At 43.8% G+C, this 13,239-nt stretch overlaps 1 protein-coding gene across 1 annotated transcript; it reads right to left on the bottom strand.

Moving 5' to 3' along the window:
• Positions 1 to 2,503: 2,503 nt before the first annotated feature.
• Positions 2,504 to 11,125, bottom strand: LOC136652534 (vomeronasal type-2 receptor 26-like). The gene is made up of 6 exons (XM_066629474.1): positions 11,106 to 11,125; positions 10,180 to 10,422; positions 7,879 to 8,104; positions 6,937 to 7,149; positions 3,766 to 3,892; positions 2,504 to 3,408 (listed from the first exon to the last, which is right to left on the bottom strand). The coding sequence occupies exons 1-6, from the start codon at positions 11,123 to 11,125 to the stop codon at positions 2,504 to 2,506; spliced, it is 1,734 nt and encodes a 577-aa protein (XP_066485571.1).
• Positions 11,126 to 13,239: the final 2,114 nt, after the last annotated feature.

Here is a 13,239-nt window from a genome sequence, read left to right as displayed (position 1 = left end):
GCGGAAGGGGAGGAGCCTGGTGGGAGTGCAGCAGGGCTCATAAGGAGCCCGACCACCGAAGCGGGAGGCTCCAGGGCAAGTTACGGGGAAGAGGGGGGAGAACAGCCACTGACGCCCACCCCCTGGCAACCAGCAGGAAGTGCTCTCTGGCTGGGAGCATCCCAAGGAAGCCAACCAGCACAGGAGGCATGGGAGAAGCGTACTCCCACCCTCCCTTGGCAGAGTGAGAGCAGAGGGACAGGCAGGGCAGCCTATCCCCTCCCAGCCACCTGGGACTCCAAGAGGGCATCCCAACTGACCCCCTTGGGAAGGGGGAAAGACAAGGGGTCACCCAACCCTACCAGAGACGTAGGGATCGGGGCCCGGATGCCAACAGTGACAACAAGAGATACCCAAGGGAGCAGCAGCCTGACTATGCTGGACCAACAGCTGAGTACCCTCAACCTCAATGGGGTAAGGACCAGATCTCTATGGCACTGGCATAGTTCATGCTAATTCCCCCAAAGAGACTTGTGAAGGAAACAAGGACTCTGCTTTGCGTTCTAGGAAAAGACTTTATCATAAACATGTACAAGTGGGATTCTGTGCTGTAACAGATCCAAATGAATGTTAAGACATTGACCAGATTAAATCGTGCGTGCAGAACACTTTTCGCAGCTCCTCGTCTTCCTTGCCACCCCCATCAGGCTTCCTTAACTGGTGCTGCTACCTCAGAGGCTCCGACCCCTGGCCCAGCCCCGGGAATGGACTTCACAGTGTGCTTGCTTACTTTTTATGAGACGTGAAAGGCATTGTGGGGCCATCATTCAGACCAGGCAAGCAGCAGGGCCCTTCCAGCTGGGAGGCAGGGAAGACTTAATGTTTTGGTTTTGCATTGAGAAGGAGGTGGAGGGAAGGCAGGTGGGCTCTCTTGTCCATCTCTAAAGGAACCAGTGGTATTTGGAAGAAGGTTTTTTCCCTGGACGAGTGAGGGAAGAAGGCGGCGGGGGTGGTGGTGGTGGTAATTCACAGCCATCCAGGAGTCATGGCATGGTTTCAGCAGGCTCCTTGAATGACTGGTCACAAGGAAACTACTTATGAGTAGAGCTGCAAAGGAGTGGGTCATACTGGCAAGACTGCCCACTGCTGCATATGACCCTCCTCCTCGTGCCACTTCTGTCCGCGCACTCACACAGTTTGTTCCACTCCCTCCCACCTTGTTTTCAGATGGGATGGAGACATCAGGGAAGTATTAAATGAGAATTCCAACATTCACATAAACATACACCCTGGCACCAGCTCTGTTTTTGTCCACGTAGCCGCAGCTGACTTTTTTACCTAAAAACCTAGAACTTGAGACTTTTGGAGTCCCCACAATGCTCTAGGCAAGTCGGAAAGTCTGCTTGTTCGGGCTCCTTTTCAAGTCAAGTTAAAGGGGGTGGAGACTCATAACTTGACTCAAGTCAAGCTGCACTCGATTTGCACATCTTTGCCTATGAAAACCATATTGGTCACCTGCTGTGTCACAATAACACATCATTGGTTCTTGGAATAATCAATCTCATTTGAAAGTTTTGAGTTCAAGAAATCCATGTTTTGTTACATAAGGCAATTGTGTTTTCTTTTTTGGGGTTAAATGGCCCAATGTGCGATAGAAAACAGATAATTCAACATGGTTTGCTTCATTTATGTTCTGCATGCAATTACTATTCCCAGATATAGCATTCAAATCCCATATAACATGAAGCTATTATTCATAAAAACGAATAGTCTAAAAAGTTTCCAAAATGTCGGCCACTGGTGGTTCCATCCCCCTGAGGGTGTCAGCCAATGCAGTACACACATTCCACACCCCTTCATGATACCACACAAGGCGTATCGCAATTTTTCTCTTTCTGACCCAGTGACCCCACCAGTGCAGCAGAGTTGGGCACTTATTCTGGTCTAATGCATCAACCTAGAGCTCATTATGACTGTGTGGCTGAGAAGATAAACATTGAAGGAAAAGGGTCCATTATAAGTGTACTATAAGTGTACTGTGGTAAAAGTACAGAGAAGCAGCACTTCATAAAGCTGAGAAGAAATTGGGTTATTGGATTATGACCAGAAATATTCATGACTGGAAAAAAACTCAGAAATATAGAAAATTTCCAATAGTTTGGACAACAAAGATTCCCTTCCTCTACTTAGAAAGAGTGTTCTTCTTGTCAAAGAAGGACTTCTTGGAGGAAGATTCTTCTCTTAGAGGATGGAAAGCTTTGGGTGCTTTTGGTGACCCATGTGCTGCCTCAGTATCATGCCTTTATATGAAGTTTCAATTTCCTTCTTTCAACATTTTGACTTCTGTGTTGTGTCTTTATCCTGCATTATTAACATTAACCTTGGATAGCTACCAAGGAGATGCAACTGTTGCTTCTGAAATCTGGACTGAGATAAAAACGTGATATTCTGTGCATACATTCTTGCTGTATGGAAACAGAGAGAGAGAAAAACATGCAAAACAGCTATCATCTTGGAATCGGATTTAATTTCTTCTTTTCTCTGTTAGCAGCTGCTTGGAGTTGAGATCTGGTTTTAGCACAATAACATAACATTTAGGGAGAAAAATGCAAGTCAGGAGGCCAGTGTTGGAGGCCAAGATGGAAAAGACCTCCACGGCCACCACCTCTTTCCCCTTGGTGCTCAGGTAAGCAGGAATGAAGGAGATCCACACACTGCAGAAGACCAGCATGCTGAAGGTGATGAATTTGGCTTCATTGAAAGTATCTGGCAGTTTCCGGGCAAGGAAAGCGACTGTGAAGCTGGTGAGGGCCAGAAAACCAACATAGCCCAGGACAGAATAGAGCATGATGATCGACCCTTCATTACACTCCACTATGATGTGCTCAGTCTGGGAGTGCATGTCAACATCTGGAAAAGGAGGAGAGGTGGACAGCCATACAGTGCAAATCCCCACCTGAATGAGGGAACAGGAAAGAACAATGGAGTGGGCCACTTTTTTCCCCAGCCATTTCCTCGTCCTGTTCCCTGGCTGGGTGGCCATGAAGGCCAGGACCACAGTGATGGTTTTTGCCAAAACAGAAGAAATTGCCACAGAGAAAATGATGCCAAAAGCCAACTGTCGGAGAAGGCAGGACACCTTTCCAGGTTTGCCGATGAAGAGCAGGGAGGATAGATAGCAAAGCAGGATGGAGCTGAGAAGAATGCAGGTGAGGTTTTGATTGTTGGCTTTGACAATGGGAGTGTCCCAGTTCCTTAAAAAGATCAGTATCACCAAAACTGTCATTGTCATAAAGGAAAAAGTGATGGAAACAAAACCGATTCCTAAGGGCTCATTGTAGTTTAAGAAGGCCATGTGTTTGGGGATACATTGGTCTTGGTTCTTGTTTGGGTACTGATCTTCTGGGCATTTGACGCAATGAGCTGCATCTGAAAGGACAAAGAGAGTGTCAGTAACTCTATTAAGTCATAAGAATGATGGGAGGTTGGAAGCAAATGATGGACAAGAATTCCTCATTTTCCTTTTGAGCACTTCATTGCTTAGGGACGGGGGATGAACAAATGCAGCAAGGAATAAGCCTCCTTGGGATTAATGTGATGGAATGCCTCTGAAGTCTTTCAAAGTGCTTCACTTGTTGCAGTTGTAGTAAGTGTTCCCTTTAAGAATCAGTGCATCATAAATCAAGTGTTTGGAGAAGAGCAGGCGAATACAAAGTCATATGTTATGGTTTTTGTGTGCAATAATATTTGCAAATATTTCTGGAAAATCTGTGCACTGCCACTTACCTGTCTGGTTAGACATCATATCATCAGGACACGGAGTACAATCATAGCAACAGATTGCTTCCCCCTCTCGAACCGTCTTGCTGTGTCCAACATGGCAGCTCTCAACACAGGTTGAACGAGGCAGATTCTAAGAACAAAGAATGGGGAGAAACGAGGAAGCGAACATTGGATGCCCACCTTCATGACCATCCTTGCCTTTCAGTGCACTTCACCAAATCGAGAGCAGCTCACCTGACCAGCAACAGATTACTCCCCTGCTGCGAGTGACCTGTTCAAGACTCCTGTTCTATTTGATTTCAGGGAGAGTTCTATTCTCCCATTTTGGTAGAGAGATTTTTTTTTTCCTACTGAGGCTCAAAAGAGCTCAGGGCAGAGCCAAATGAAACAGGAAATACGTCAGTATTTGGTTTTATTCCCAAAGGGCCCTTTGCTAGCAGAAGACTTAGCATGCTTTTATTTCATCAGGGAACTGGCCCATCGCACTGGCATTCCTGGCCCCTGTGCTGCCCCAGGCCAGGACCACAGAATGCTGCCAGCCCCAGTGGTTGCCACCTCTTACCATCACATCCAGGAGGCACGTGGCCTCCTCTGGCCTTCTGGAGGCCTTCAAGTATTTTTAAACATCACTTCCAGTTTTTGTCAAAAAACCAGAAGTGACAGTTTGAAGGGTTTTGAAGAAGGCCTTGTGCCTCCAGCCCGGTTCCTGGAAGGACTTCAGAGGGCAGCTGAAAATGGCGATTAGGAGATGTGGATGGTGGTGAGGGTGCGAATGGCAGCTAAGTTTGGTTCAGGGTTGATTAGGTCGGTCAGGTGTGTCCCCATTCACTTCACTTCATTTTAAGCATATTAAACCTGATGCTACCATGGTATGCATGTTGGGAAATGTGGCAGATCTGACATGTGCAACCTCCACAGCCCCCAGAATGCCTCCAGAGGGTATCCAAAAACAGTGGTGAGGGGGCATGGCTGGCAGCAGGGGTGTGGATGGTGGCATGGGGGCTGGCCAGCTCTGAGGGGTGGCGCCCATGGCATTTTACCTCCTCTCAAGGTATGCCAGTGCCCAATAGCAATTAGATTCTGATGAGGTGATGTCTAAGTATAAAAAATAGGGACAAAAGTAGAAGCTCTTTTAATGTCCCCCACTATGACCATCCTTCTTTTTCCAGTAGGCTTCAAGTTGTTTTTGTTGTTGTAACCTTTGTTGGCATATACATATACATCAAAACAATCTACAAATAAAATTCAAAATTTATATAAGATCAGAAGATGGCTACACAATCCATAAATGCATGTTACACACAGGAAATATCCAATAGTCAATATGCCCCCATTAGCTGACCTCATACAGGGCTAGGCTGCCAGTCTCATTTCCCTCGTACTTGTGACTGTGGCGACAAAACAAGATATGTCAATAAGAGTTTCTCCCTTCTCTACTGACAAAAGTGCAAATATGTTTAAAATAGTTTTATTCTGTGTTTTATTTATTTTAGCACCGAGACCCACTTTTTAGAGTGACAATCTATTGGGACCCACAAGAAGTGATGTCATTAACCTGGAAGTGATCTTATGGCTTCTAGTGACACCATCAAGCAGGAACATTTTTAACTCCCCCATGCAACAAAATTAGAGTAAATAAGTACATTAAAAGATTACAGATTGGCTTAAAATAAAGAACCACCATCCCAAGCAGTTGCCAATCAGTTTTTAAAAAATGCCCCAAACACCACACAAACTGCAATCCTATTCAACAACAACAACAACAGTATTTATATACCACTTTTCAACAAAAAGTTCATAAAGCGGTTTACAGAGAAAATCAAATATCTAATGGCTCCCTGTCCCAAAAGGGCTCACAATCTAAGAAGATGCAACACCAGCAGACAGCCACTAGAAAAGACACTGCTGGGGTGAGGTGGGCCAGTTACTCTCTCCCTGCTAAATAAAAGAGGAGCACCCACTTGAAAAAGTGCCTCTTAACCAGTTAGCAGGAGTTAACTATTCACACTTACCTGGGTGTTATCCCCATTGACTATCATTGTTAAAAGCATGTACATAATAGCCTGTTAAAAGTGCAGATCGGTAACATTTACGCAAATGCAGTCACATGCATCTAAAATATTAAAAATAAAATACACCTTGAAATGAATGGAGGCCCACCTGAAATTGCCTTGTGACCCACCTAGAGGGTCCTGACCCACAGTTTGAGGATTCAATTCAGCACAGTGAGACTTACTTCTGAGTAGGCAGGCATAGGATTGCTCTGTAAGGGTACGAACTCACATTGAAGCATTACACTTTCTGGCAGCAGAAAAGCCAAGCCACTGTTTCGTGCTGTCAGGCCAATGCCACAAATGGTGAACAGTGCAGACTGCACAGCTGTGGCTTCAGGAGTCTCTACCAACCCAAGCAAGTTGTCGTCAGGGGTGGGCCAGGGGCAGAGAGGAAGAGTAATGGGACACTTCAGGGGAGGAACCGGGGTGTGTCAGGGAAGGAAAGGGTTGATCTGATGGTAGTCGTGCATTTCGGATCCGATTCCCTATTTTTCAAGCTGCTCCACCCTCTGGATCTCCTTAGGCTTATACCAAGTATGTAGCTGGCATAGGTTTGAGTAATAATAATAATAATAATAATAATATACAGTATTTATATACCGCCTTTCTTGGTCTTTATTCAAGACTTTATTCAAGGCGGTTTACATAGGCAGGCTTATTAAATCCACGCAGGGATTTTTACAAATTGAAAGAAGGTTCTCTCTTTCAAGAACCACCACATTCGAGCTGTTACACTCCGATCTGGTTTAACGTTCTGGCCTCCATCCTCCCACTCTCTGAGCAGATGGAACAGAACAGCTGCAGCTTGCCAGCTGCTTCAAGGTCGCACGGTGCCGGTGGCCTCGAACTGGCGACCTTGTGGATGTTAATCTTCAGGCAAATGGAGGCTCTACCCTCTAGACCAGACCTCCTGCCCATTAAACTGTCAGGGGGCCTATGCAGAGGTAAGGGGAAAATATGTTCCTTTACATCTCAAAGGCCAATCAATCATGCCTCCACCACAGCATGTAGTGCATGTCTCCAGGAATGTTCAGATGCTCAGGAATGCTTGGATGGTGTGGGTAAAATCATGTACCTAGGCAAATGAGGAGGTCACCTTGCTAAAGTATTTTAGCCCAACCTGCTTAAATCTGCTATTCCATACAATGGCATCATCGTGGATGGAAAACTCTAGACTTGGAGACATCTTTCCAACTTGAATCTTAAGGAAGGATTTATTGGGGAAAGTGACCCAATTAATAACAGCAAGTTCAGATGACAATTCCTCATTGGCAAACCAGACTTCATGGCCAGCACCATTGTTAAAGTGGACATTTTTCAGAAAAGAGTGCATCTAGATTCGACAAAAATGGAAAATAGAAAATAGTTGATACCGTAATATTGTACACTGTATTATCAAACACCCGGTCAAAAAAAATGTACCTGTAAACCTGAGATGTACAAGTTGCAAGTTACTAGAACATTTTATTCATTCATTAAAAACAGAATAGGCTTGCCAGATCTTCCTCATCTTTCTCTCCTCTCAGCTCACCATCATATCCAACATTTCCCTATCTTTGGGCCCAATCCTATTCAACTTTCTCGCACTGATGCAGCTAGGGCATGCACTACATCCTGCAGTGTGGGGGTAGTTACTGAGGCCGAGGGGCTACACTGCAGCTGCATTGGTGATAGAAAGCTGGATAGGTGGAGCCTTATTGAAGTATATCATTTGTTCCTCTACTCGGTGGTTTTCAGGAAGCATTGTGTTAACAATGCAAGTTGCTGGTTTTCACAATTAAATATTTATATTCCACCTTTCTTTCATTTTGCAACTTTAAGCATTGCATCTGGGATACCCAGTTTGTCTGTCTTCAAAGTCCTGCAAGATCCAGATCTGCTTAGCTTCCGCAATGCGTCCACCCCATGTGCCCAGGGACATGATGTCACCCACACCACCCATTCCATCCACAGCAATTTCATTTAGAAGAAATTTTCATTTTGCTCAGTAGCAAGTTTCTTCCTACTAAGTGTGGTTGGAATGACATCATACATAATCATTTCAATACAGTGAGGAATATACCTGCCACGGTTCAATGTTCAACAGTTTGGATGTGTCTCTGTTCATCATTGTTTTTGGTCTGGACATATATATGGCATTTAAAGCATGCGCTGCAGCATAGAGAGCATTGTAAATACGGTAGCTCACATCACTCATCTCCATCTCAAACAGAGACTGAGACAGGCTCTCCAGTTTCTCCGCTCCTGTACAGTGTTTACAGGTTTTAATTTTCCCATCATGGCAACACCTGAATGCATATTTGTAGAAAATGCAGAGAAAACGTGTGAGTGACTTATCAGGCTTTAGAGTCTGAAGGAAGTCCTGGAATCCTGGCACGGGCCTTGTGGAGGTTGTGAAAGACAAAGTCCCATGGAATGTTTTTGCACAGAAACCGTCCATGTCATTAGTGCTGGTGATATCCCATTGAGGTGGTGTGATCCAAACCTTACCTATAACAGCTCTATATTTAAATTCAGCAATATATATGGTAACAGAGTCTGAGAGTCCCCGTCAACAACAACAACATTGGCTGTCATTGATAAAAGTGTGGAGTGTATACTTATTATATTTTTTAAGTATGTACTTTGAGTGGGATCCAAATTAAGATTCTTGGCAACATCAGTCCTTTCTAAGAAGGCAACACAAATGCTATTCTGGGCAAGCAAAGGTGTCAACATTTGCAGGAAGCCTTCTCCACTATCATCTTCTGAAACAATGAGGCCAATCCAGGTCCATTGAAAATACAGTAGTAGCTGGACTATTCCGGTGTGCAGAGTACCTTCCCTTATTGCCATCCAGTATATAAAAGGAAAATTATTTCTTGTGACTGGTATCTCGTATGTTCCATAGGAAATCTAATGGGAGAAAACATGGCTCATGACAGCTCTGAAAATTAACCACCGTTTTCCAAACCAAAGTATTTATTACACTCCAGACTTTTGCTTTTTGATGATAATCTAACAGGGGGAAACATTGCTCATAGCAGGTTTGAAAATTAACCACTGTTTTCCATACCCAAGTGTTTACTACAATCCAGACTTCTGCTTATCGATGATACTCTGAGTATACTGAACAATGTATCTTTGTAGACATTCTCATCAATAAATTATAGTACGTTTGCAATCCTATACACACTTACCTGGGAGTAAGCCCCATTGAACACCATGAGATTTACTTCTGAATAGACATGCAAACCAAAGTGCTTCTCTCCAATATTATATTCCAGATTTTTGCTTATTGATGATACTTTAAGCATACTGAACTATGTGTCTTTAGACATTCCCGCCTAGAATTTATAGTAAGTCTGCAACACTATACACGCTTTCCTGGGAGTAAGCCCCATTGAACACAGTGAGACTTGTAGTCATGCATAGGGTTGTGCTCTAAATGAGTTACAACACATTTCCTTTCACCATGTCCACAAGCCATCACTTAATGTCCTGAAATGGGTAATGTATTTGATTCAGACCAAGCTATTGTTTTGACAGAGCTTCTCCATTTTTTTAAAAGAATAAAATCACCTCTATGGTTTGTATCCCCAGAATATGAGACATAAATAAGCAGTATTGAAATCAGTGCGACCAGATTGCGGTGCTTAAACTTAAGAACAGTGTATATAATGGGCTGTATTTATGACACATTTTCTTGGGATACAAAACTGGGTGCTATACACTGAAAAGCATATTTAGGGCAGGGGGTCTGGCTCAGTGGTAGAGCTGCTGCCTTGTATGCCTGAAGATCTGGGGACACAAGTTCAAAACAACCAGAAGTATCTGAGAGCTATTGACACGCTGATAATGAGTTGACCATTGGTGACAGAGAAGAGTTGCTGTCAAGTTGGATGGGAGGTGAAGACTGGGAGATTCTATTGTAAAAATCTCTATGGGGGTTTAAAAAACCTTGCTATGCAAACCACCTTGAATTAAAGTCTGAGGAGAAATCTGATGACGAAGAAAGGCAGCATATAAATACCTGTATTATTATTATTATTATTATTATTATTATTATTATTATTATTATTATTATTATTTAGAGCTGAAGGTCTCTCTGCCCACCTCTGGGTTGCTGGTCAGTCATTTTATGTCCTCCTATACAACTGAGATCTCAAGGACCTCCTCAAATGGTTACTTCTTTTGATTAAACAATTTACTTCTTGCATTGCATTGCCCCTTTGCAATTCTTTCAAGCAAAAAAAAGGCATTCACTGATAAAGTCCCAAATAATATAAGAAGAGCAGTTTTATGCCACCCATTCATGCATCTGAATGTACATACCTGTGGAAACTTGTAGTGGCTAAGAATGTTGGCCATCTGGATGACATACTCTACCGTGAATCCCCCAATGACAGACAAGACATCACCTTTCTTATCACACTTGTAATTGGGTACATTCCTTTGCTGTTTGAAGAGAAGATGCAAGATGGACTTATATGTGGCCATTCCTTCAAAAAAGTTGTCGTAGATTTTAAAACCCAGGGTCATGTTGGGCAAGAGGTTGGGATTCCTGTTGATCTCATGAATGGCAAAAATGAAGACCAGGGCATGTTGATAATGTTTGTACTCTATTCTGCAATTAGATTGAAATTGAGGCAGAGATAACATCTATCACATTGTCACATGCACCACAAATACATATACAGCAGTACCACCCACAGTGGCATTTCCATGAGCACTGTTTTGCTACAGCATTGTTCATCCTGGGCATGACTAACAGCTATTGTGAATGCAAGCGGCCAATCAGTGTCAGGGTCTTGCCCCATCAAGAACAAAATTGGTGTGTTTTTTTTAGTGCTGATTCACATGGCACTCACATGGCACTCAATCACATGAGGGACAATGACCCCTGCACTATTGTACACCGAAAAGCTCATTAGTAGTACAATGAGAAAAGGAAGCAGAATTAAAGAGGGTTAAGGAAGAAGGGAGCTGGAATGAAGTTGTTCATCTAACCAGGACAAAAATGATTAGGTAGGGGAACACTACATCCTTTGCCATGAAGCAAGTCTTAGCTGCCCCTATCACAGATCCGCAATGGATCTACTCAGACCTGCACCAATGATTTTGCTGGTGCAAGTCCTAGTGGATATGTGTGAGTAGTTGGTGGCCTGGAATATCAATGACACACCCCTATCCCCACCCTGTTCTTCCCAACAAGCTGCACCTGTTGAAATTCCACCCCAGTGCCGTCATTTGTTCCTTAGTCTTCATGTTTCAAATAGAGTGATGGCTGCCAAAGACAAAAAAACTTACGTGAAATTGACTTTCTTCATTGCTGGTAGTCTCTGAAAATTGATTGCAGTGTGTACAGGACATATAAGAGAGAGGACCCCACCAATGGCAGCATCTCCTAGCCTAGTATCCCCATAGCTTCCTTCAATTTCACATTTACTGGGCACATCCTCCCAACAGACAAGAGAAGGGAGAAGCAGCAGCATCAAGAGCAAAAGCAGCCACAGGGCTGCAAAAGCAGGTCTAACCCAATTGCATCTGAACTTCTGCATCCTGAACTACAGTTCCAGCTACAATGAAATCTCTATGGCAGGTGCCTCGATAGAGCCTCACTCTGGAGCCACATGGAAGCAGCATGTGTGGTCACAGAGGTTCCTCCTGAAATGTTTGGCCGGTGTGGTGAGCTAAAGAAGAGATGCCTGATCAATCTCTGTTCCACCATTGAGCACTGACACAGTTCAGAATAAATCCAGAAGGAAATTACAGTACTGAATAATTACAGAGTACCTAAACACCTCCCTGATCTCCTTGTGAAATGAATAACATACATGTTTATGAAGATCAAACAGTATGTAATTTTGGGAAGGGCAGTCTGAACTGGGATCATGGTGAGATGTGAGATGTGTGTTGCCTTTGCTGCGATTCCAGTTCAGATTTCACCCCTCATTACAGATCAGCTACGCTATGGTAAATATAACTGATAAGGGAATGCTGCGCAGCTGGGCCCAATCATATTATACTACAAATAAAACATGGCCTGTTGGTATTTGTTTTAATAGCAGTGGGGACAACATTTAATAAACAGAACAATGGTGGATGAAGGGGGGCTTTAGGACTTTAGGACTTATAGTTACCCTTCCAGTCACGCCCCTGTGTGAAAATTTAAACAGAAAGCAATATCTGTCAATGCAAACATTGTTCTGCTTAATATAGTGCAGTAGTTCCCACACTGTGAGTCTGAAACCCACCAGTGGGGCATGACCCAATTTTTGATTGGTTGCAAAACTGACAGGGCAGATTGTGCCTCAAGGGTTAAATAAGCTGCTAATTGGGGGGTGGGGGCATTGCTGCCCAACCACCATTATCACCACACAGCTTAGTGTTTATGAATCAGACAGCAGCCTCTAGGGCCTGTTAAAAGTTTGCAAACCACTGGAATATTATGTAGTGGTGAGATCAGCCGTAGAACCACAACAAAGTCCTAAAGAACTGTGGCCACATCCTCAACGATCTGCTCCATTTGCCAGGCCCTCCAACTTCTCTTTCATATATAACAGTGGTTCCCAGCATTTGAGAGACTGCAGTCCACTGAGGCAAGAGTTGGAATTGTCAGGGTCCACATGCAACCCCTCCACCCCAGTACACTAAAGATACATTTAAATTTGTAATACTGGCAGCCCTTATTATCCACAGGGGTTCTGTTCTTGGAACCCCCATGGGTAATGAAATGGCAGTTCCCCCCCCCCAAACTCCCAGAGGCTCTTCTGAAGCCTGCGGAGGACGTGTACATCTGCCCTCAGCCTCTGCAGGCTTCCATATGAAACCTGAACTCGTTTAAAGGTGACTTCTGGTTTTCACCAAAAACCAGAAATCACTTTAAATGATTCTGGGCTTCATTCTGAAGCTAGCAGAGGCCATGGGCAGTTGCATATCTCCTCTATGGGCTTCGGAAGAGCCTCCAGAGGCAAGAGGAACACAGCTTCCTTCACTTCTGGGGGCTCCAGGTTCACCAGCACCAGAGGTTCAGAATTAGAAAAGATTTGTAATTAGAAATGCCCTTGGTGCCAATTTGGTGCCAGCGGACGATTATCCCCCTGCCTGCCTCGTGCTTCCAGGCTGATGATTCCACAGGCTCGGAATTAGAAAACATTCTAATTAGAAAGGATTTATTAGAGATTTATTATTTATAAATAATAAATAAGTGGCTAAGCGAGACACTGGAAGTGATCCAAATAATTTTTTTTTTTTCTTGTGATGTTATGGACCACTTCTCAGGGCCTCATGGACCACCTGTGGTCCCCAGACCATAGGTTGGGAACCAGTGACTTATATAAAATTAAAAAAGAAGGCAAAACAGCCATCCCATGCTATGAATTAAGGCTGCAATCCTAACTACACTTACCTGAAAGTCAACCCCATTGAACAAAATAGGACT

This window comes from Tiliqua scincoides, chromosome 5 (genome assembly GCF_035046505.1).
Source record: "Tiliqua scincoides isolate rTilSci1 chromosome 5, rTilSci1.hap2, whole genome shotgun sequence".
Taxonomy (NCBI): domain Eukaryota; kingdom Metazoa; phylum Chordata; class Lepidosauria; order Squamata; family Scincidae; genus Tiliqua; species Tiliqua scincoides.
The sequence above is the reverse complement of the archived record's forward strand: the minus strand, read 5'-3'. Positions and strand labels throughout refer to the sequence as shown.